Source organism: Erinaceus europaeus, chromosome 4 (genome assembly GCF_950295315.1).
Source record: "Erinaceus europaeus chromosome 4, mEriEur2.1, whole genome shotgun sequence".
Taxonomy (NCBI): domain Eukaryota; kingdom Metazoa; phylum Chordata; class Mammalia; order Eulipotyphla; family Erinaceidae; genus Erinaceus; species Erinaceus europaeus.
Genome location: NC_080165.1, coordinates 8,689,780 through 8,714,159, shown reverse-complemented (window position 1 = coordinate 8,714,159; position 24,380 = coordinate 8,689,780). Strand labels below are relative to the sequence as shown.

The 24,380-nt window shown below is 41.6% G+C and overlaps 1 protein-coding gene across 6 annotated transcripts in view; it reads right to left on the bottom strand.

Moving 5' to 3' along the window:
* The window catches only part of ADGB (androglobin), a 152,147-nt gene that overhangs the window by 13,704 nt on the left and 114,063 nt on the right, over nt 1-24,380 (bottom strand). For 4 of the 6 annotated variants that reach the window (XM_060188709.1, XM_060188706.1, XM_060188708.1 and 1 more), the window contains 5 exons: nt 24,144-24,255; nt 12,008-12,177; nt 6,323-6,499; nt 5,301-5,394; nt 2,700-2,897 (listed from right to left, as the gene is read on the bottom strand). In XM_060188709.1, the coding sequence (XP_060044692.1) occupies nt 2,700-2,897; nt 5,301-5,394; nt 6,323-6,499; nt 12,008-12,177; nt 24,144-24,255 (751 nt within the window). Of the gene's footprint in view, nt 1-2,699; nt 2,898-5,300; nt 5,395-6,322; nt 6,500-12,007; nt 12,178-24,143; nt 24,256-24,380 lie in introns of those variants that run through there. The other 2 variants (XM_060188707.1, XM_060188711.1) reach the window with 2 other exon arrangements.

Below are 24,380 nucleotides of genomic sequence, written 5' to 3'. Positions count from 1 at the left end.
AAAGTTTACTGTTATTTGCAATAATTGCCATGGGAAAGCACTGGATTTTTTTTTTTTCTAAGGAGTCTCAACATCATAAATCTCTTCTGGCGTGGACAGTGAGATAGGCTTCTTATAGGTACCAAGCCACAAGCCTCTGTGTTTTCTTTTGTTGATGACAGCACCACTCTTTCATGCACCACACATCCCTGCTGTTTGGGAAATTGTGCTAGTCAGCCACAAACGGACCTCCAAAAAATGTCTATGTCCTAAATTACTATGTTGGCTTAAAAATTCTATAGATATTATTAAGGAAAGTATTTTTCATGGAAAGATAGTCTTAGGTAAACAGGTATGCTCAAGCTAGTCTCAAGAACTTTTGTTTGGCAAAACAGGGAGGCAAAAAGAAGAACCCAAAAGAGAGATAAAGCAGTGGACACAGAAAAGAGAGGGAGGGAGGACTAATAGGTAAGGGGGGGAGGGAGGGAGAGAGAGAGAGAGAGGGAGAGAGAGAGAGACCAAGACACATTTGAAGATGCAATGCTCTTGGTCTTAAGTGTGAGAAAAGGAGTCATAAGACCCTAAGGGGTCACCACACCCTAAAATCTGAAAACAGAAGCATTCTGGCCCAAGACCTCCATGAGGAATTAATCCCTGCCAATATCTTACTTCCATAATCCCTGCCCTCAAGAAGTGTAAAGAATTCATTCACTTGTGGTAAGTCACCAAGTGTGTGGTTCTTCACTAGAGCAGAAGTAGGAAACAGCGTTGACTTCAGTTGCTGCTGCAATTGATCTGAATCAGTAGTTTTCATCTAGTTCTGTGCCTTCAGCTCATCTGCTAAACTTTGAAATTAGCCTAACATTTGTTTTCCAGTTCAGCACTGATTTTATGGAGATAATATACCAGCTTCTCTCTCATTCAAAAGGTCTTACCTCTTTCCCACCCACCATAACTTTGAAATATTATCCTATTTTAAAAAAATATTAGTGATTTAATATTGATTGTCTTAACATGTGATTATAGTATTTTCCAACAGTACTATCATATGTTTAATTTACAGCTTGCTCAAGATGATAACTTCCCTCTCTGTCTTGATAAAAGAGAGAACAAAAAAAAAAAGTATGGGCTAGGTGACAGTGTCCTTGGTTGACCACCCATGTTACCAAGCATGAGGACCTAGGTTCAAGCCCCTGGTCCCCACGTACAGGGGGAGGGGGAAGCCTCACAAGCAAGAAAGCTGTGCTACCTTTGTCTCTCTCCTTCCCTTGCTACTCCCCTTTCTCACTCAATATCTGTCTTTACCCAAATAAATAAATAAATAAATAAGTAAATAAGAGGCATACAAATATTTATTGAAAAAATAACATGACGGTTTGTACAAGTTGTAAACAGTAGCGAGAGAGTGAGGAAGCACATGGGAATAGTGTCTCGCAGTCACCACTGTTAAGGGAGCAGATCCGCCATAAACAATAGGGATGCTGCAGGCTCTACAGTGTTGGCCTTGGGAAACGTCCACTGGAATGTACAGTTACAAAGTTCTGAACTGCCAGATATAAGTCACCCTTGGACCAGAAAAGAAAGATCAGTGAAAATAGAGCCACTCTGGCTAAACATCGCCCTCTCGCAACCTCAACAGAGAGCTGCTTGGGAATAAGAGAATGGAGTCAGTCAGAATGGAGATTTCACAGGTGTGGGTGAGGCAGTCGAGACTCAGTCCTGCTCATCCCAGGGCTGCACTGATGGCCTGGGGGAGCTGGAGAAGCAGAGACTCAACATTGGGTCATCCCACGAGTTCTGGCGCCTCCCTTTTCTCCTTTGGAAATGCCAAGAGTCGCCATGACTTTCTGAGGCTCTAAGGTGTCCTCCTCCTTGCTGCCACCCTTATAAACTAAGGAGAAGCTCAGTCCTATGGTCACAGCTCTAACTGCTGGCAGAGGACAGCTATCAGCCTCAACCTGGCAAACAGGAATGAAATAAACAGGGGACCTGAGTAAAAGTCAGATGGTATCTCTTCAAGGAAATGAGTCCCTAGCAGACATTTATGAAGACAGAGCATTACAGAATTTATCGGAGAAAGAAGTTCTTTAAAATAATGCTTAATGGGAGTTGGGCGGTAGCACAGCAGGTTAAGCGCACATGGCACATGGTGCGAAACTCAAGGACCGGCATAAGGATCCCAGTTTGAGCCCCTGGCTCTCCACCTGCAGGGGAGTCGCTTCACAGGCGGTGAAGCAGGAGTCTGTCTTTCTTTCCCCCCTCTGTCTTCCCCATCCTCTCTCCATTTTTCTCTGTCCTATCTAACAACAACAACATCAATAACAACAACAATAATAACTACAACAACAATAAAAAGGGCAACAAAAGGGAAAATAAATAAATAAATAAAATTTTTAAAAATAAAAAAAAATGCTTAACAGGTATTATAGAATCTCAGAACACAGAAAAGGAGATTTAAGTACCAAACTAATCATCATAATGATGATGGTAGTAATAATAATAACAACCTAAAGGAATTCAATGATGATTTCTTCACCAAAGAGGGAGAAGGTGGTTCAGTAAGTCTGAATAAAAAAATAAAAAAAAAAGTCCCTGTACTTAATTTTTATATGTGGCCACTCTAATTTCATTTTCAGTATACGTATACACAGATCAACCACCTTCTCCAAATTGTTTACCTCAAAATGGACATTTATCTTGCCAGTGGCAGCGAGACTTACAGTGCTTTTCCTTATGCAGACCCTGTTCTCTTTCTTCCTTCCCTCCTTCGCCGCCTGTTATTTTCGCCAGGTCCTTAAAGCCCTTGGCTGCTTGCCACTTCCTCCAGAGTGAGCTGCCCAGTGATGAGTAGTCTCTGCCATCTACAGTCAGGGAATTCTTCTTGTCTGTGTCTTTCATGCCACTCGCAGATGCTTCTACTGGAAGATAACAAGCACACTTCTGAGAAAAACTTGCCTTTGAGATGACACCACGTACAAAAGAAATAATGTTTAAGGAAGCACAGATGTGGAGCAGGTGGCATGAAAAGCCTGCAACCCTGAACCAGAACATTAGCAAAGGCAAATGTACTGTTATTGCAGAAGGTCACGTGAATGAGCTAGGCAGCCAGTATGTCTGAAAGCTGAGTCACGATATGAGAATAGTGTTGTTGTTGTTTTTTTAATTATCTTTATTTATTTATTGGATTGAGACAGCCGGAAACCGAGAGGGAAAGGGAAAGGAGTGAGAGAGTGGGAGAGAGACAGAGAGACAGCTGCAGCGCTGTTTCACCACTCGTGAAACTGTCCCCCTGCAGGTAGGGACTGGGGGCTCAAACCTGGGTCTTTGTGCATTGTAACATGTGCATTCAACCAGGTGCATTGCCGCCCATTCCCAATAGTGGTTGTATAAAACAACTTTTAACTGTTTTACTTGATAGAACAAAGAAGCATTGAGAGGAGAGGGGAGAAGAAAGACAGAGAGACAGAGAGACACCTGCAGTACTGCTTCACTGCTTGTGAAGCTTCCTCCCTGCATATGGGGACCAGGGGTTTGAATCAGGGTCCTTGTTCATGGTGGGACATGCACTTAACTCAGTGCATCACCACCTAACCTCCACCTTCTGCATCCCACAATGACCCTGGGTCCAGACTCCCAGCGGGATAAAGAATAGGAAAGCTATCAGGGGAGGGGATGAGATATGGAATCTGGTGGTGGGAACTGTGTGGAGTTGTACCCCTCTTATCCTATGATTTTGTTAATGTCTCCTTCTTTTAAATAAAATAAAAAATTTTATAATAAAATTTTTGGAGGTGAGATAGTACACATGGCCATGGCATTAATAGACCACTGAAGCTGCTGATAAATTTGCTCCTAGAGAAAGTCCTGTCTCCATGTGAGAACTATGCTCTGGTGGGGCTTTCCGTGTGGGATGCAATTTTGTGGGTAGGCACATATTTAAAATTACCTTAGAATAGAGCTGAATAGGGCTCTTATAAAGTGGCTTGGCTGGAAGAAATGTTTATCAGTAAAGATTTAGTTTGCTGGGGAGCCAGGCGGTAATGCAGTGGGTTAAGCGCAGGTGGCACAAAGCGCAAGGACCGGCGGTAAGGACCCCGGTTCGAGCCCCTGGTTCTCCACCTGCAGGAGAGTCGCTTCACAGGTGGTGAAGCAGGTCTGCAGGTGTCCGTCTTTCTCTCCCTCTCTCTGTCTTCCCCTCCTCTCTCCATTTCTCTCTGTCCTATCCAACAACAACGACAGCCATAACAACAACAATAATAACTACAACAATAAAAATAAGAGCAACAAAAGGGAAAATAAATAAATGAATATCTAATTAAATAAATTTAAAAAATTAGTTTTCTAGAGGGTCCAGCTGTGGTGCACTTGATTAAGCGCACATAGTACAAAGCACGAGGACCTGAGCAAGGATCCAGGTTAAAGACCCTGGTTCCCCACCTGCAGAGGAGCAAGTCTGCAGCTGTCTCTCTTTCTCTCCCCTTCTCTATCTGTCCTTCTCTCTCGATTTTTCTTTGTCTTATCCAATAAAATGGAAAAAATAGCCACAAGGAGCATGGGATTTGTAATGCCAGCACCTAGCCCCAGTGACAACCCTGGAGGTAAAAAAATAAATGAGCAAATAAATGTTAAAAAATTGAAGTATCTGCTTTTTCTAGTCCTTTCTCCAAGTATGACACCATTTCCCTGGACAATAACCTGGGTCCACCTGCATATCAGCTGTCAGGCTCCAGCAAAAACTAGTAAAGTCATGGGCCCCTTGGAATATACCAAAAACAGATCTACAAGCTTTTTCCAAAACGGAGACCCCAAATCTTCATCTGCAATATTCTTGCCTCTAGGTCCATGAATAGTCAACAATTTATCCTGCATTTTATCTTAACTCTGTTTCTGCCACAGGGTTCTGGATGCTACCATGATGCCAACCTGACCCTCTTATCCTGTAGTCTTGTCAGTATTTCCATTTTATAAATAAAAGAAAGTATCTAGTCTTACCATTATGATTCTTGTTATTATTTATCGTTACTGCCCTTAGAACGCGCAAATTTCCAAATTTGTATTCTGCTATCTTCTAACTGAGATTCACTCTTATTTCTGAAATAAAATATTTCTCAAATGGGAAAAGGATGTCTACTTGAGGAAACACTAAACATCTCTTTGGCAAAAATAAAACAACTCAGGATATTTCTCCCATGTTTTTTACAGCCGCTTAACTAAGTGGATTCTGACACAGCTCTTGTCTGCCAAGCAGGACTTGCTCACTGCCATCTGAGCGGTGCAGGGACTGGATCCTTAGGAAGGTGGGGTGGAGTGGGGCTACTGACCTTCATGCACATGAGGTTTGCTCTCAGGTGCGAGAGCCTCAAGTTCGGATTTCTTGATGTACTGGTGGAGGTAACGCAGACGAGCCTGAGCTGCCTACAGAACAGGTATTACCAACAGTTTACAGACTTCACAGGGCGAAAAGAAAACAGGATAAATACATAAGGCTGCGAGAACCAGGCCAGCCCTTTCAAATGATGAAATAAACTAAGTCTCTGACCCAGCCATAATTTTACCAGGTATTCTGTTTAGAACTAATGAAGAAGCGATCCTGAAAGGAGTGTGTTTGTGCTAGGCATGCTGTCTTGCAGCTTTTGTCATCTGCCTTAAAAACTCTGTGTCAGCACAGGAGATACATGTTAATAAAAGTGTTACAACAAGATATGGGGAATATGAGATAAGCGTAGCCTCAAGAATCAACATCTGTTTTTATCTACCTAACAAAAGTACATATCAAGCATTTTCTTAAAAAAATATATTTCTTTACATATTCCCTTTTGTTGCTCTTGTTGTTGTCATTAGATAGGACAGAGAGAAATGGAGAGAGGAGGGGAAGACAGAGAGGGGGAGAGACAGACAGACATCTGCAGACCTGCTTCACTGCCTGTGAAGCGACTCCCCTGCAGGTGGGGAGCCGGAGGCTCGAACCAGGATCCTTACGCTGGTCCTTGTGCTTGGTACCATATACGCTTAATCTCTGCGCTACCACCTGACTCCCAAGCATTTTTTTTTTTTAGCGTTCTTACTAGGGGATGTAAAAATAGAGATAGACATATTCAAAGTTCTGAGGAGGTATGAGATAAACTGACAGTCAGTAGTATCAGTATATGCCCTACATTTCCAAGTCATCTTTCCCCATGTCCAAATGTGAACTTGACATTTAACTCGGAAAGGTCTGACAGAGTTCCAATTCCATCCCTGTAGCAATGGCTATGTACTTTTACCACACACCTGTTCTTTCAGAACACACCTGGGAATGAAAAGAGGAAAAAAACAAAACAAAACCCTCTGAGACAGCATTAACCTTGATTGATCTTCCTGGCTCAGCCGTTTCCCAGGCCTGCTTCAATGCACGGATCTCATCTGCTCGCTCCGTGTCTTTTCTCACTTCGAAAAAGTCGCTGTCACTGTGTTCCGTGACCAGCCTCAGAACCCAGTAGGGCTTATTGGGGTCTTCTTGTTGAGAGTGAGTGGTGAACATCTGATGAAACAAGATGAAAACCTTTATTCTCTTTCCTCCTTTCAGAAGGGTCTAACACTTTGTATTATGAGCCGTGACTTCACTGTTAAGTATTTTCCCCAGTGAAATAAACTCCTATATTTACAAAAACAAATAATGTGATTTATTCTCACAGGTAGCCAGTAAGCTGAGTTCAAGGAGTTAAACTCAAAGAAATACACCTTGTCTGATTCACTGGTATGAAATTCCAGAAGAGGTGACTTGTTCACTGAAAAGAGTTTATGGAAATAGCCCAGCGTGTTTGATAGAGATATGAGTCGCATGGTAAATTCACTTGTCAAAACTCACTAAACAGCATATTTTGGATTGTTACATTTCACTATGTGCAAACTTCGTCTCAACATGCAAACAGAGAAACCATTATGCCACCTACCCCGCCTAAGCTTTTATTTATTTATTTATTTATTTTTTGCCTCCAGAGTTATTGCTGGAGCTCAATGCCTGTATTAGGAATCCACTGCTCCTGGAGGCCATTTTTTCCCCTTTTGTTGCCCTTGTTGTTAATCATTGTTGTTGTTGCTATTATTGTCGTTGGATAGGACAGAGAGAAATGGAGAGAGGAGGAGAAGACAGAGAGGGGGAGAGAAAGACAGACACCTGCAGACCTGCTTCACCGTCTGTGAAGCGACTCCCTTGTAGGTGGGGAGCCGGGGGCTAAAACCGGGATCCTTACACTGGTTCTTGTGCTTTGCACCACATGCGCATAACCCACTGTGCTACTGCCTGGCCCCAGTTTTATTTTCAAGTATACATTCATTCATCAAAATTCTTTCTTTATTTTTTACTTCCTTTCCTCCTTTCTCTCTCTCTCTCTCTCTCTCTCTCCCTCCCATCTCTTTTTTGTTCCCACCAGGCTGGTCTCACTGAGGCTCAGTGCTCAGTGGCTACAGAGTGAATTTGCAGCTTCCTGTACCCATTTATTTTCCTTTTAAAAAATCATTCTTTTATTTGATAGGACAGAAAGAAAATAAGAGAGGTGGAGAGATAGAAAAAGAAGAGAACAAGAGACACCTGCAACACTGTTTCACCACTAGTGAAGCTGCCCCTTGCAGGTGGGGGTCAGGGGTGGGCTTGAACCCAGGTCTTTGCAAATAGTGATATCTGCCTCAACTGTGTGTGTCACTGCCGGAACCCTCAGCACAATTTTTAGAAGCACAGAATATCATCCCACGTCAGCTCTCAGTCTTAAACAATCGTAATTAGAAATATTCTTCATTATCTTTGTTTATTTACTGGATAGAGACAGCCAGAAATCGAAAAGGGAAGGGAGACAGAAAGATATCTGCAACACTGCCTCACCACTCGCAAAGCCCCTCCAGGGGCTTGAACCCAGGTCCTTGTGCATTGCAACATGTGCATTCAACCAGGTGCACCACCACCTGGCCCCAACAATCGTACATTTTCTACAAAATTATTTCTTCTCAATTATACAACGCAAGTCTTTCCCACCCCTTCGTTCATCTCTATTTGAGCCCACTCTTCAGACTGCATCTGACTCGGTTTCCATTTTGACTCTCAGCTAGAGCAGGTTTCTCTCACACTAAGTGAAAAACACTCAGGACCTGAAGTGTTACCTGGACTTCTGTCTCTGCAGCACTGCACCGGCCACAACATTAGAGTCTGGTTTCAAAACGTGTTTATGTCAGTGTTTCTAATGTCACTCGAGTCCCTTTCCTGGGGTTGCTGTGCCCTCTAATGGACATATGGTGAAAGACACCTTTAGAATCACTGTGAAGGATGGATTATTAGGAAACAGAACTAACATTTTCGTGAAGATTATCTCCAAAAAAAAAAAAAAAAAAAAACTCACAAAGAGCAGCAAAGTTCTAATGGTCTATCACATTTAATACCAGTGGTCCCGAGCCGTGAGTGTTGACTCTAAGACTGTAATGATAGCTTTAGAACACATAGGTCCTCTGGATTATTTCCATTGTTAGCGTGTATCCTATTTTATCCTTGAGAACTGTTCTAAATATTTGAATGTCAAAGAATAGACATTCTTCGACTAATTTTTACCAACTATGACACTTTGGTAAAATGTAGAGGACCCTGACTCTTGATAAACCCCCTCTCACTCACCTACGGGTAATGAAATCCCTAAAATGAACATTATCAGGGCATCTATCCACACAGCAGGAATGTTACCCAAAAGTGGATGAAGTGTCTTCTGAGAGAGTGAGACTAACTCCACCCCATGTAGGATATTTTTTTCCCTATAGCTACAGCCCTTTCTCATTCCATCATCAAATACATATGTCTGAAATCTTCCTTTCACCAAATTCATGTAGCCAATAAAGTACCAAAGGTTTCTAACTGCGACTTGGAGAGTGCCTTCTTTAATGTTCTTTAGTTCTATAAAAGATAAAAGTAAGGACCGGCGTAAGGATCCCGGTTGGAGCCCCCGGCTCCCCACCTCCAGGGGTGTCGCTTCCCAGGCGGTGAAGCAGGTCTGCAGGTGTCTATCTTTCTCTCCTCCTCTCTGTCTTCCCCTCCTCTCTCCATTTCTCTCTGTCCTATCCAACAACATCAATAACAACAACAAAAATAACTACAACAATAAAACAAGGGCAACAAAAAGGGAATAAATATTAAAAAATTTAAAATCGTAAAAAAAATTCAGAAGCGCTCTGTTAAAGTGAATCTGGAAGTACTTCAGTTTTCCCAGTGTGATTTCCCACAGTATTTCAAAGAAATTCTAAGCCCAAATTTTTCCTTTTTTTTTTTTTTTTTTAATCAGTAAGGACACTGGCATCTAGAGCATTTAACCATCTTCAACTGTTTTTATCTTCAATTTGTTGTTTGTCTTGGGCATGTCTCTTTTCTTCTTTTTTTGAGGTATTTGCCTCTTCATATTTGAAGAATGATGTTAATTAAGTGTGATAAGCCCCCCAAAAGGGAGTGAGGGATAACTATGGGCTGATCCTCGCTCAAGCACAGAAGTTGAGAAGTAAGAACAGAAGGGGAAACAAAGTACAACCTGGACTGGGTTTGGTGTTTTGCCCCAAAGTTAAAGAATTTGGGAGTCAGAGGGACGGTTTTCGGGTCCTGGTGATGAGAGAGTTTTGAGAGTGTTTTGCAGAAAACTTAGAAATGTTATGCATGTATCAAAAAACTGTATTTAACTATAAATCCAGACTACCACTCTGGTACATGTGGCACCAGAAGTCAGACTGAAAGCCTTAGTCATGCAAGGCCTGTACTCTACCAGTTGAGCTATTTTTCCATGTCATCCTTAACCCTTCAGTATCATACAGGGGGAGGTCGCAGTTCTAAGGATGGTAACTCTCCAACTTTTAGTGTGCACTAAAATCACCTTAAGGACTTATTGACTCACAGATTTCTGGGGCTGACTAAGAGTCTCTTTCTTTCCCTTTCTTTTTTTTTTTTTCCTTCCTTCCTTCCTTCCTTCCTTCCTTCCTTCCTTCCTTTCTTTCTTTCGATCTGGCATGGCACCTGACAATTCTCACTCCAAGATGATACAAATGTTCCTTATCCAGAAACAGCAGTTCAGAGCTGCTGACATAAGGGGAGGTACCAGCCTTGACCTATATGGCAGTGCCAGTGCAGGTTCCCGGGCAGTATAATACCGGCTGATAATTAAGCAAGGACACCATGAGGCAGAGGTGGCTCTTCATGCCATGCTGACTTGACCAGCTGAGCCAAAGTCAAGTGTCACTAAGGAGCTAAGTATGTTTGAAGCTACCGTGAATTAAACAGTTGCTTTGCCTAACTTCTGCACCTTCTCTGTCTGCCTTTCTTCTGGTTCTAGTCTTAACAACCAGTTGGTGCCACCCAGCTCATTTAGATAGAGTTCTGCTAAAATAAACTCCCCATGAAGACAATGAAGACCCGGGGTTGAAACAGGTCTTTGGCACTGCGATTGTCCACTCTACTGAGTGAGCTGCCGGCCTCCCCCTGTGGTGCTTTTTCTTACTGAAGCTGTTGAATAAAGGCAGGTGCAAGATCAGAGTGGTGAACTGCTGGGTAGAGTTCAGGGCTTGCAATGGTGAGATACTGGGTTTGAGCCCCAGCATTCACAAGTGATAGAGCAGTGCTACAGGTGTCTCCTCTCTCTCTCTCTCTCTCTCCTCTCTCTCTCTCTCCCTCCCCCCCCTCTCTCTCTCCCTCTCTCTCTAACTCTCTCTCCTCTCTCTCACTCTCCTCTCTCTGTCTCCCTCTCTCTCTAACTCTCTCTCCTCTCTCACTCTCTCTCCTCTCTCTCTCTCCCTCTCTCCCTCTCTCTCCCTCTCTCCTCTCTCTCTAACTCTCCCTCTCTCTAACTCTCTCTCCTCTCTCTCACTCTCTCCCTCTCTCTAACTCTCTCTCCTCTCTCTCACTCTCTCTCTCACTCTCTCCTCTCTCCCTCTCTCTCTCCCTCTCTCTCACACTCTCTCCTCTCTCTCACACTCTCTCCTCTCTCTCTCTCTCTCTCTTGCTCTCTCCTCTCTCACTCTCCTCTCTCTCACACTCTCTCCTCTCTCCCTTTCCCCCTCTCTCTCTCACACTCTCTCCTCTCTCTCTCTCTCCCTCTCTCTCTCTCCTTTCTCTCTCTCACTCTCTCTCCTCTCTCTCGCTCTCTCTCCTCTCCCTCTCTCTCTTTCTCTCTCGCTCTTACTGTCTCTTGCTCTCTCCCCATTCCTCTGAATTTCTCACAGTAATAATCCTTAGTGATGGAAACAAAGAAAGAAAGAAAGAAAGGAAAGGAAGCGGAGGTGGGGGGAAGGAAGGAAGGCACATAAAATAAAGGGAGGGAGGGAGGGAGGGAACCATATCCAGCAGCTGGAGAAATGGCTGCAGTGGTGGAATACAGGTGGGTGTATCTTGCAGAGGACACACCCTGTCTGTATGCTGGAACACCTGCCATTTTTTTTTTGTTCTGGTGTATTAGAAATAGGTACATGGTTATATTTCACAGGCCTTGGGAGAGGGACTGGCAGACCTTTCCCAAGGCCAACAAGATCAGTGTGTCCCTCCTGAATGAGGCCACTCTGCGGTTCAGACTGGCTGCAGAGCTGCACAGACAAGGGGGCGAGATAAGTAACTCAGAGGTCCTAGAAAACAAAGAAGATCCTTCTAGGAAAAGGACTATACCAGAAGTAGCAACCCAAACTGCTATCGTTTGTTTATGGCTATGAACTGACTCCACTTGGGCTGGGAGGCTTGTAGTAACGCAAGATCTGTAGAGAGTGACTCTGCCCAGAACTTTTAACTGGGACTCCATCAAGCTTCTTTGAAATGGAGACTTCCAGCCAAGAAATACATGCTGTGTGCTCTGAGTAATCTCACTTCATCTTTGACTGCTGCATGTGGCTAGCCTGTATCATTTCCACAGAACGTGCATGAAGGAAGCTCCCGCTTCTGTCTTCAGCAGCACAGGTACTGGAGAAGAACCTGGCTGCTTTTTCTCCCACATGGAAGCAACCCAAAGGAAACACCGTCAGCCTTTGCAAGAACAAGGACCTCACTCACCTGGGGTTCAGATCGAGGTGCCTGCTTCTCTTTCCCTGTCTTTTCTTTCTCAGGCTTCTCTTTGCCTTTCCTTGTTGTTTTGGAAGTTGCTGAGGATTTCTGCCCCTCACTGGTAATATGGGAGTCAGTGCCTCCCATGGTAACTAGCTCCTCGTGTTTCTCCCCATGACCTAGAGAGATGAAAAATGAAACTACTGAGCTGTGATGTAACAAGAAAATTCAAGTCATATGGCAACAAGGAAAGCAATCTCAAGAGAATTGAGCAGCCTGAAACATTTTGTTTTTTTCCCCCCTTTATTTAACTATACAAGCAAACAAAGAGACATTTTGAAAGCCTGTGTGATTTTTATGTAAGATAGATACAATTCTGTGCCAAATCTTACTGTTGAAATCCATCAAGCAGTAGGTTTGTGTGTGTACATAAGACTGTGGAACCACACCACCATGCCCATTCACTTCAAATCTGGAGGTTTTAGGTTTATTTCTGGCTTTATAAACTCAAATAGGATTGTAAATATAATGGCCAATGACTATTTCTAACATTAATGTGCCTTTTGCTTGTTTTGTGCTCATTTTATTCTTCCTTTGCTTTTCACTTGTCTGTACCTCAATCCTTTTAAGCATTTAGTTATTATGAATGACAGAATGAGAGAGAATGGAGACACCGCTCAGATCTGCATATGGTGGGGCTGGGGTTTGAATCTGCTGCTTGTTTGGTCTTAGGCATGTAAGTTGGTGCCCTAAAACACTGAGATATCTACCAAACCTGGATTGATTTTTTTTTGATCCATTGGTTGAATGTATTATTAAGTTTTCACATATTTGCCACTTTTCCAAATTTGTTATTAATTTCCTCTTCCTTTCACTGTCATTAGAGCAACACACACACACACACACACACACACACACACACACACACAGACTTTTCTTCTTGAATTTCATGCCTATGCAATCTTACCATTTCCAAAAACATTTTTTTCTCCATTTAAATCATAAATACAAATAGGAAAAGGAAAAAGCAGGGAGAGGAGACGAGATATTACAACACCACTCATGGAGTTGGCCCTTGTGTGTGGTGCTCTGGATGAGATGTCCAGAGTCTTGCGACCAGGTTTCTGTACATGGAAAATATTCCCTCTCCCAGTCTAAAATCAGTGATACTCCTCTGTGCAAACATCAAACCAGAAGAAGAAGAAGAAACACAAAAATGAATTCTGTTGGTAGGCTTCTAATTCTGCTTCTAAAAACCCCTTCTGTTTCATTTGGTTTAATCCCCCCTGCTTAACACTGTGTTCTATTTACATAACTAAGCACCAGCATGCCTGCAAGGCATTGGTTTAATCCCCACTAGTTCATGATGTTTTTTTGCCCTGCCCCCTCTTGTAGTACACCCTGATTTGCACCAGTCACTTTTTGCTCCACCCTCTCTGAGTAACATCCTGTTTCTGCCCTACTTGGAGAGTATATATAGGATTGTGTTTTTAGTTTAGTTAGTTTTTAGTTTAGTTTAGCTTATCTTGGCTTAGATTGCACTGTGTTTTGCATGAATAAAGAGATACTGCGTACAGCTCAGCCAGGAGTCCCTGGTCATTTGTCTCCCATCAGTGAAACTCAGCCCGATATAATGGCGCCTGAACAGGGACTGGCACCGACATGGGACCTAACCCGCCCATCCTCCAGATAAGTAAACTTGGCTACCCATCTGCCATGGGTTGTCTTTCTAGTTATGAAGAGGTTTGCCAAAGCCTCTACTGTTTCATCATGAGACAGTTTCTCTGTCTCTGGAACATTTTGCTCTGGGTCACACTTCGGTTCCCTGACCAGGAACTTTGGTTTCTTATGGCCATGATCGTAGAGCTTGGAAGATGCACTAAGATTTCTCCTTGGACTTTCTGGATTCCTTCTCCCATGTTTCCCGAGGAGAAGGACTACATTTTGCTCCAGGCCACAATTTGGTCATAGAGCTTGGGATATGCACGGATATTTCCCCTGGGACTTTCTGGATTTCTTCTCACATGTTTCCCCACTGAGAAGGACTACTCTAGTTTAAGGAGCATTCTCGAGTACCCTGGCAGTCCCCAAGAATGGAGACACATGGTTAGTTCTACTCTCCTGATTGGATTCTTTCTTCGATGGGAAGACACTTTTAAAAATAGGTGCCTGAAGCAATCCAGCAGGAACAGTCAGAAGCACCCTAAATGGAATTTTGTGGAGCTTTTTGAACTAGAACACCCTCCAGGGACTCATGATGCTATATGGTGAGATCTGGATAATCTGGTTCAAGTTGCATTTCGTAAGAGAATGATTTGAATGACTAAATTTTTGTTTGACATTGACTTAAAAAAAATGCTGGACACAGCCATGATTTCTAGAGACATCCAGAAACAATCCAAAAATTTGTTTTTCCCTCCTTTGATTACTTTTTTTATGTCTTGGCACATTTAATCCTGAAACATTTAATCCTGAAAACGGTATGAGTTATGGGCGGGGCAGACAGTGCAATGATTATGTTAATGATTCTCATGCCTGAGGCTTCTAACCGTGGTTCTTCTGTTTACCTTTCCACATTTTATTGAGTTTAAACTGTTTAAACAGCCTTAAAATCATACTAGAAAGGACTTCCAATTATAATGGAGTTATCAATTATAGTAAACTTTTAATCTGCTACAAGTTTTGTTTGACAAGTAAGTGAATTTCAGCTGTCAATTCTTCACATGAAAAAGCATCTACTCAAATGGAATTCCTGGAAATCCATTTGGACCCCTGTTCTCTGACATCGCCCACAAGATGGAATGACTACAACACACCCCTGGAAACCAATGATGTGACCTGGCACGACCTGAAGAAATAGATTCACAGACTACAAAGCTTACTCTCTACAGAAAAGCAGAATTCTGGTGGCCGACATTCCCCATGGAGACAGACGTGCAGCGTTTCATCCCCTGGCATTTCTTCTGTGGTCATCTGCTTTCAACTGACACGTCCGTCGGACTTACTGGTACACCTCTTGGACACTTTACACAACTTTACAGCAGTTTCCCTTTACGCTGCTGGGTTTCTCAAAGACTGACTGTAGCCAGCTGCCTTGGGACTTTATAGGCCATGTCCCCTTGCCTGCAGGCTCTGCCCCAAATACAGAACCCCCCCTCCTTACTAGGCCATGCCCACAGAGGCAGGAAATGCCCTTTGAGGCAGGAGATACCCACAGAGGCATGAAGCGCCCCCAGAGGTAATTGATGCCCCCAGAGGCAAGAAATGCCCTTTCACCTGCTAGGCCTTTCCCTTTGAGGTAGGAAACGTTCCCCTTGGCATCATACTGGTTCATGCTGCTCTCCTATTTTGTCCCTCCATGTCGTATGCCAGTTCTTTTGAAAACACCTGTATGATACAGGTTTCTGTTCACCCCACACTCCTGATACTATGGCCATTACTTAAAAAGAAATGGGGAATTGTTGGTATGATTCTAATTCTGCTCCTAAAAACCCCTTCTGTTTCAAGCTCAGCCCGACAAATTCCATTCACCATAGCAGCAAAAACATACCTAACAAAAGAAGTGAAAGACCTTTATATATAAAAACTATGAGATACTTCTCAAGGAAAGAGAAAAGGATACAAAGAAATGGAAAGACATCCTATGTTCATGGATTGGAAAAACAACACTGTCAAAATGACTATTCTACCCAGAACCATATATAGACTATTTATTCATTTGTTTGTTTGCTTTTAATGACAGAGAGATACAGAGAGAAAGATAAACACAGAGTGCTACCAGAGCACTGCTAAGTTCTGGTTTATGGAGGTACTGGAGATTGAACCTAGGAATTTGGAACCTCAGGCATGAAAGTCTTTTGCATAACCATTATGCTGTCTTTTTCAGCCCAAGCCAATACAGATTTAATGGAATTCCTATCAAGTTCCCAACAGATTTTCTACAAGAGAGCAGAACAAAAGATGCAAAAATTTACCTGAAGACAGAACATATACAGGAGAGTCAAAGCAATCCTAAGGGCAAAGCGGAAGAATGAAGGCATGATTCTTCTTAACCTCAAAGCATAGTACAGAGCCACTCAAGTCAAAATAGCTTGGTACAGGGACAAAAAGTAGGCGCCTAGACCAGCAGAATAGCACTGAGTGCCCAGAAATCAGCTCCACACCTACAGACAAATAATTTTGACAAAGGAGCTCAATGTAGCAAATGGAAAAAGGAGAACCTATTCAACATAGTGTTTGGAGATTGGGGTTGAAGCATGCAGAAGAATGAAACTGGACCACTGCTGGTGCTCACATGTAGTGGCTCCAAACAGGGGGGTAAACCTCCAACCCTCCCTCACCAGCTCTAGTGGCTGTGTGAAATAGAAAGAGGCATCGGGAGATATTCTGGTATGAACATCCATTTATTTGGAGATGGGTACAGGATTTATACTGGCCTAAACAAAGAACATTTTTCACATATGTCAGAAATTACAGGTTTCTTAAAGGTCAGCTTGTACCCATGGTAGGGGGTTGGTATGGCAAGAATTGATAAGATACATAAAGGTCAAGACAATTAGTTTCCATGTTGCAGACGAGTTAATTATCCAAAGGTATTTGAGAAAAGAATAGGGGTTAAACCAGTAAGGTGAGGTAGAGAAGGAGAAAAACAAGGCTTGATGTAAATCACAGATATCAAAGGGTACAAGGAAATAGAATATGGGGTCTCACTGCCAGGGTGTATGATAGAGTGTGTTCTCCTATATGATCAAATGGTGAAGTTATAGTGAATGTGTGAACTTTGAATGAACTTTGAAGCAAGAAGGCACTTAGTCTGCTTGCAAGAGAATGAACTAAGTATGAGAGGCAGTGGGCATTCTGTGAGCTTGAGAGACTAACAAGGAGAAACTGAGTCTGGGAGAATTTTCCTCTTGGCTCATCTCTATAAGGAGAGAGGCTAACAAGTGGGGTGTCTTACGAGACCTCTATCCAAGGATGGGAGAGCTCCCCTAAGCTCTACCAAGCTTTCACATAGTCCCACAGACCACAAAGTTTTCATCAGACAAAAGCTAACTCCAAATGGAGAAAGATTTGATAGTTAGGCTAGAAACCACCAAATACTTGGAGAAAAGCATAGGAAGAACTCTCTACTATTTGCAACAGCTTGGTGCCACTGCTCCAGGCTGCAATTTTTTTTTTTCATTTTATTGGATAGGACAGAGAGAAATTGAGATGGGAGGGGAAGATAGAGAGGGAGAGGGAAAGAAAGAGAGACAACTGCAGATCTGCTTCGCCACTTGTGAAGTGTCCCCTCCTGCAGGTGGGGAGAAGGGTGCTTAAATCCAGATCTTTGCACAGATCCTTGCACTTAATACTATGTGTGCTTAACCAGGTGTGCCGTGGCATGGCCCCTTGTGTGTTAAATTTGTAAGATGCTATTTAATGAATTTATTTCCAGCAGTTTTTTTGAGAGTTATGTAGGTATATTTTCATGTCATCAGCAAATAGTGATAGTTTGACTTCTTCCTGCAACATATATAACACTCCCAGTGCTTTCTTGTATGATTGCAGTGGTGAGGACCTCAAGGACTTGTTGAATAATACTGGTGATAGCAGGTATCTCTGCTTAGCTCCTGATATTTTGGTAAAGGCTGAAAGCTTTCAAATAATGTTGACTGTGAGTTTGTCATAATGCCTTTTCTTATGTTGAGGAATTGTCCTTCCATTATCATTTCTGAAGGCTCCTTGTCATAAATAGATGTTGGATATGGTCAAATGCCTTTCTGACATCAGTTAATATGACCATATGATTTTTGTCTTTCTTTCTGTTGATATGATGAATCACACTGACTGGTGAATGTTCAATCATCTGCTTCCCAGGGATGAATCTCACTAGAACTTGGAGAACGATTTTCTTGATATGTTGCTAGATTCAACTGGCTAAGTATCATTAATAAATTACCAGCATTATACTGATAATCCTATAGCTTATAATAAAATTATTTTCTTGTTATTTAATAGAGTGTAAAGCATGGTGATCTGTTCTTCCTGAATAGATCACACTGAAGAATGCTTTGACGCCGTGATCTTTGTTGTCCTCTTTGTGGCTCCCTGCCTCAGTCTCTACAATTTTTATAGTTACTTAAAATTTCTGATTTTACCCAGTGTAATTATGAATCCATAGTTGCTGATCATCACTAGATTTGCTTTCCTCTGTAAAACTTGAAAATGTCTCTACCTTGGGATGTGTTTACATATGTGAATAGAAACCTGTACATATAATGAGTCTGCATGTGTCAATGTATACATGCATAATAGGTCTATGAGTCTGCAAGATGTGAGAACAGAGATCCTACTAATTAAAACATTATGAAAGGTACAACCCCACACAGTAGTTTTGATTAGTTAGAAGAGCTCAGAAGAAACATTCATTTCAAAAAGCGTTTGCTGGAATGAATGAAAATAGCCATGCAAAGAGGGAAGAAGTGCTCATGGATCATCTAATGTGTGACTTGGAAAGACTGAGCATCATGCTTTCAGATTTTCTTGTCTGTCATGTTATACAGAGCAAGAATACAGTAGGCAGAAATGTTGGGAAATTGTGCAGATGTGGTTGAACTTGGCAGGTCCCACAAATCACCCTATTACCATGCTAATATTATTATCTATATACCAATCTTCTGCTTTGTCTTACATATGACTAAAGGTCTCCTTCCTAAAGTCCCCACAGGATATTTGCTAATTCCCACCAACTAAATCCCTGGCAACAGTTGCTAGGGAAGCCCCTACCATTTCCAGCCCCTCCCACTTATGGTATTATAAAAGCCACTTCCGTTTCTGGTTTCTCTCTCTTCCACATCCCTTCCTAGAGGAGGTGAGGCATGCAGACCGGGAGGCAGAAGCTGGCCATTGTGGTTTTGGGCTCCACATGGATTAACCCGCTACACTCATGCCCAACTGATTCTTGGGCACCCACATGAATAAAGATTTGTATTGCTACCGCCACGAGCTTGGTTCCTGGATCATCTCTCCTGCCCGGCACAGAAATATTGAACAGACAGTAAAATTTCTTAAGAACTACAAAGTGTAAAATTTCAATACAGTGTCAGAGGATGTAACCAAGGCCATCCTGGTACACAGTGCCATAGAACTATCACCCAATGCCAATTTTATTATATTTCTGAGAGAGAGAGAGACAGAGACAGAGAGAAGAGATGTCAAAGTACTGCACTAGTATTCATGCACTTCCCTTGGTGATGTGAATGGTGATCCCATGGGGTAGCAGTGGTCATACCCTGGGTCAGATGCATGGTAAGACATGCACTTTATTTAGTTATCTATTTATTTATTTTGTAAGTCAGTAATGTTTTACCCAGAAATTCACAGTGAAAAATCATACTTTCATTTCCTCCTTAATATTTGGAAACATACATCACATATGCCATAATAATTTTCAACTCCAGGACATTTCATTTGAGTCTACACTAAAAATGTACAAGTATAAATCCCACATTTACTTTGTGAAAAGCCTAATAGTTCAAATGATCATCTGTGGCACAGTTGGGGGGGCCATGTGTAATAATGGACAGACTCTGCTCCATCCTAAGACATGAACTTTACAAACTGACCCATCTCTCAGGTCCCTGAAACTGTCTTTTATGATTACAATTCAATTTTCAGACTCAAATATCCAGGGATTAAAGCTTGACTACCATCTAAAGATTAACATGACTTGTGAACTAGCATGATTGTCTGGGACAAAGTATACACACAAAAACCAAATATAATCATTCTTAGTAAATATAAACTGAATGATTTATTAGAGTGAGAGAGCGTTTTGTCCTATCATTAATGAATATATGTTATCTCTAATAATGTCTGTCTCTTCAAAGATCTGCAATTGTATACACCACACATGAACTGTGTCCAGATAAACAAAACAAGAGTAAACTTCAGGAACTAGTGTGATAACTTTTCTAAGGAAATTGATTTAGGGTTTGATACCATACACTTTTGAAGACTATAAAGCTTGTTTTTGGAAAGAGATTACCAATTTAAAGATATAGGTCAAAACATAAAAAGTGCCACCACTAATTCCATGTGAAGGCAGGTAATATTCCTCAGTGCTACTTGCTTGAAAGCCTCCACTTTCTAGTTCCCTAAATGAAAGATAGTTATTTCAATGTAATTGTCACTAAAAATTAGGTATTAAAGTATACTAAAGGGGGAATGGGTGGTGGTGCACATGTTGCAATGCACAAGGACCATGGTTCAAGCCCCCAGTCCCCACTTGCAGAGGGGAAAGCTTTGTGAGTGATGAAGCAGTGCTGCAGGCGTCTCTCTTCCTCTCTACCCCTCCTTCCTCAATTTCTGGCTGCCTCTATCCAATAAATAAATAAAGGTAATTTTTGAAAATTAAAAAGTATATGAAAGCTTACACCACTGCTTTATGTTGACAGAAATAAAGCTGAAGCTAGATGGAATTATGTTAAGGGAGCTAAGTCAGAAAGACAAAGACAAGTATGAGATGATCCCACTCATAAACAGAAGTTGAGAAAGAACAGAAAGGGAAACTTAAAACAGGGTTTGACTGAGTTTGGAGTAGGGCACCTGTTGGTCTGCTTCTAATTCTGCTTCTAAGACCGCTTCTGTTGCATTGCTTACTGCGGTCTATTTACATAAGCATTGCTTTACCTGAGACCCGCCCTGCCTACAGGGCATTGGTTTAATCTCCACTGGTTAGATGTAAGCTTGATACACGTGCATTTTCCTTCTCCCCACCCCCTATCCTACGTATTTCCTCTTCTGATCTGACACTTTCACCTCAGGCGATATAAAGGACAGGATTTTCTAATGAAGAGAGATTAGATAGATTGCACTATATCCCCGCTCATCAATAAAGACTGAACTACGTTCCCAGCTCAGCCATGAGTCCCTGGTTGTCTGTCTCCTGCCCTCTAAGCTACCCCTGCATTTAGCACCCGAACAGGAACCGGCAGGCACCAAAGTAAAAATCTCTGGGTGATGGGTGTGGGTATATGTTCAGCTTCACTGGGGTATGGGGGGGGAAGATGGGACATAGTCTTTTGGTGGTGGGAATGGTGTTTATGTACATACACTTCTATTAACTCGTAGTCACATAAATCACTATTTAATTAATATGAGAGGGGAAAAATTGATTGAATGTCTCAAACTTTTTAATCCACAGACCATAGGCTGTGTCTTTGAAATGTTGACTCTCTTAAAAGCTTAGACCAGGGAGAACAGAAGCAACCAGTGGCATTATTCTATGAGACACAGCTATATATAAATAATGTCAAAGAACATAAATTATGGTGATGTTGTGTATAATACAGCAAATCTTAACAAAGGGATTTTCAAAGTTAACCCAATTGCCAAATCATCTGATTGCAGCAATAACTATTTAACTATATATTGCCTTCTTAAACCCTAAGACAGCAGGAACTTCCCACTTCCTCTGTAGAGCCTATATTTCCCCAAGTCCTGGAACCTCTAGGGTGGGGCTCACTTTCCTACATGCTTCTCTCAATTCATATCAAATGATATTGCATCTCCTGATCTCAACCTAACCAATGCAACGAGTACCACCTTAGCATGCTTCACTTCAGACTGTGTCCAGAGACGTCAAGCATGGAATGTTAACCCTTCACTCTCATTAATCAGGTGAGGTCTTTCCTTTCATAGGAGTCTCTAATTCCATTTCAGGTGGTTCACTTCCTAACAAAGTCCCAAAACCTAGATATAGACCAGGTCCCATGAGATAGAGCATATATTCACATGATCCATAAATTAGGGCAAAATCTATACCTGAAAGCAAAAGTGCACAATGGTCTGCAGAGAGTCAGTATATGCAGCAAGTAAAAATACCTAAAAAAACACCATCAAGTTCCTAATGAAGTAGTGTCTACTTAAGACTTAGATACCCTCCTCACCTACTTCCTATTACACTTCCCTCACTCACTCCAAAGCTAACCTTATCAAAGCAAGGACTGCAAAAGTTGAATAAAGGCAAGAGACTGGCATACTTTAATGATGACTCTTTAATCACTATCAGGCCACCCCATCAGCTGGGGCCCTAGTTGGGGAGTCTTGAGATTTCCAGATAGACATGACAGGCCTAGACCTCAAATAGATCCCTGTCTCCATTGTTACTGGTCATCTCTATCAGGAACAACACAATAGACCCCTTTGTGGGCCTCCATAGGACCTTGCCCTCAACAAGGATCAACAATGGTAGAGAATGTTCCATCCTCCAACGGGAGGCTGGACAACATAATCTATGTTCCACCTGAGGAAGATGTGACCCAAAATTGGGGCAGCTTGGAACATGCCTACTCATGACCACAGAATGTGAGCTCAGATCTATAGGGATCCAGAGGTCACAAAGGCTCCTAAGCTGAAAACAGGCCCCAGATCACATCAAATTGATAGGGTTTACAGTCAACAATAGCTATATATCTTTCCCATATTTTTTAGCTACTCTTTTCCCTGATCCAGCTTTCTGGCCCTTTTTCCTGCCATGACATCATCTCCCCAGACTTGGGTCCACCTGCATATCAGATGTCAGGCTCAGGAAAAAAAAACAAAAAAAAAAAAACCCCAAAAAACTATATATAGTCACAGGCTCTTTGGAATACAACTAAAATAGGCCTACAGGCTATCTACAAAACGGAGACCCCCCCCAACTCTTCATATAAACTTTTCCAATCTTTAGGTTCATTATAAATCAACATTTTGTTTGGTTCTATATGTTAACTCTTTTTTTCAGTTACCAGGTTCCAGATGCTAACATGATGCCAAACAGACTTCCCTGGACAGACAACCCCACCAATGTGTCCTGGAGCTCTGCTTCCCCAGAGACCTGCCCCACTATGGAAAGAGAGAGACAGGCTGGGACTATGGATCAACATGCCAACACCCATGTGCAGCGGGGAAGCAGTTACAGAAGCCAGACCTTCCACCTTGATATTAAGTAAAATTTAAAACAATAGTAACTTAGATTTTTCAAATATCTATCATACCTCTAAAAGTAAAATGTGGAGTTTATGTAAGTGATAGATTAAAGTTGACATGTTTTATTTTACACAAGTTAGTTTATTGATATCCATTTCAGTGAGAATCAGAATGGTGCTATCTCACATGCAAAAATAGATTAATTTTGATAAAGACAATAATTATTTTAAATAGAAGTGTCTTCTAGCTCATTTTAAATACAGTCCCATTATTAATTTCTTGGTTGCTTGTCATCAAAGTGTAATTTAGTTAAGAAAAAAAAAAGAAGTTCGTGGCACACCTGGTTGAGTGCACATGTTACAGTGCACAAGGACCCAGGTTCGAGCCCCTAGTCCCCACATACAGGTGGAAAGCTTAGCAAGTGATGAAGCAGGGCTGCAGTTGTCTGTCTCTTTCCCTTTATATCACTCCCTTCCCTCTTGATTTCTAGCTGTCTATATCCAATAAATAAATAAAGATAATAAAAAATTGAAAGGTTAAAAAAAAATCACCAGAATCAGTGGAGTTATACAGTCACTGAGCCCTACTCATAACCCTGGTGTCAAAGTTAATTTTCTGCATCTTTGATTAGGTAATCTAGTTTAAGATGTTCAAATAACATAAGTCAAAACATTTATCTTCCAGATTCAGTTGTTATATTCATAATTTGATGAAGATCTCTAGCTAGAGGACACTTGACATGCCTCTTTGTTTCTTTCTAAAGCATGAAACCTTCATTTCCCACTTAGAAATATTGAAAGTGATTTCTATTTTCATGAAAAGCCCTCAAATCATCTTTTGCAAAATGAATCTGGTTCTGAAGACATTTTCAGAATTTATCTTCAGGGTTCTACTTTCTCAGTTAATTTGAACACATGTAATTTTATTACTACAATTTTTCCAGCGTATTTCTGATAAGACCATCAAGTAATTTGTATTAAGTGGACTTAGTATATTTAAGCTACTCATAAGGAATCATTTACTTTGGTTCCTTTAAACCAAGCCAAAATGTTATAGACATAGAATCTTTTAACATTACATGAAATGCCACACGATATATAATGCAAATTACAAGGAATAGTGCTTCATAAACCTCATGAACATGCTATTATTTACATAAAATAAATTTCAAATGATATTTAACATGATATACCTTTGCTATCATTTTTCTCTAAGTCTTTCAAAGCTTGAACAAATGCCAGTTGACTTTCGGTGAGAGGCCAACTATCAAACAACACCATACACTGTATAATGTACTTGTAAACCTGTGAAATGAAATACAGTGTATAAGCACCAACAGTCAGGATAAAGACAGCATGCATATAAAACACTCACATCCTTTTCTAATAAAACAAGCATAAATAAATACTTCCAGATAGGTCCCCCCCAA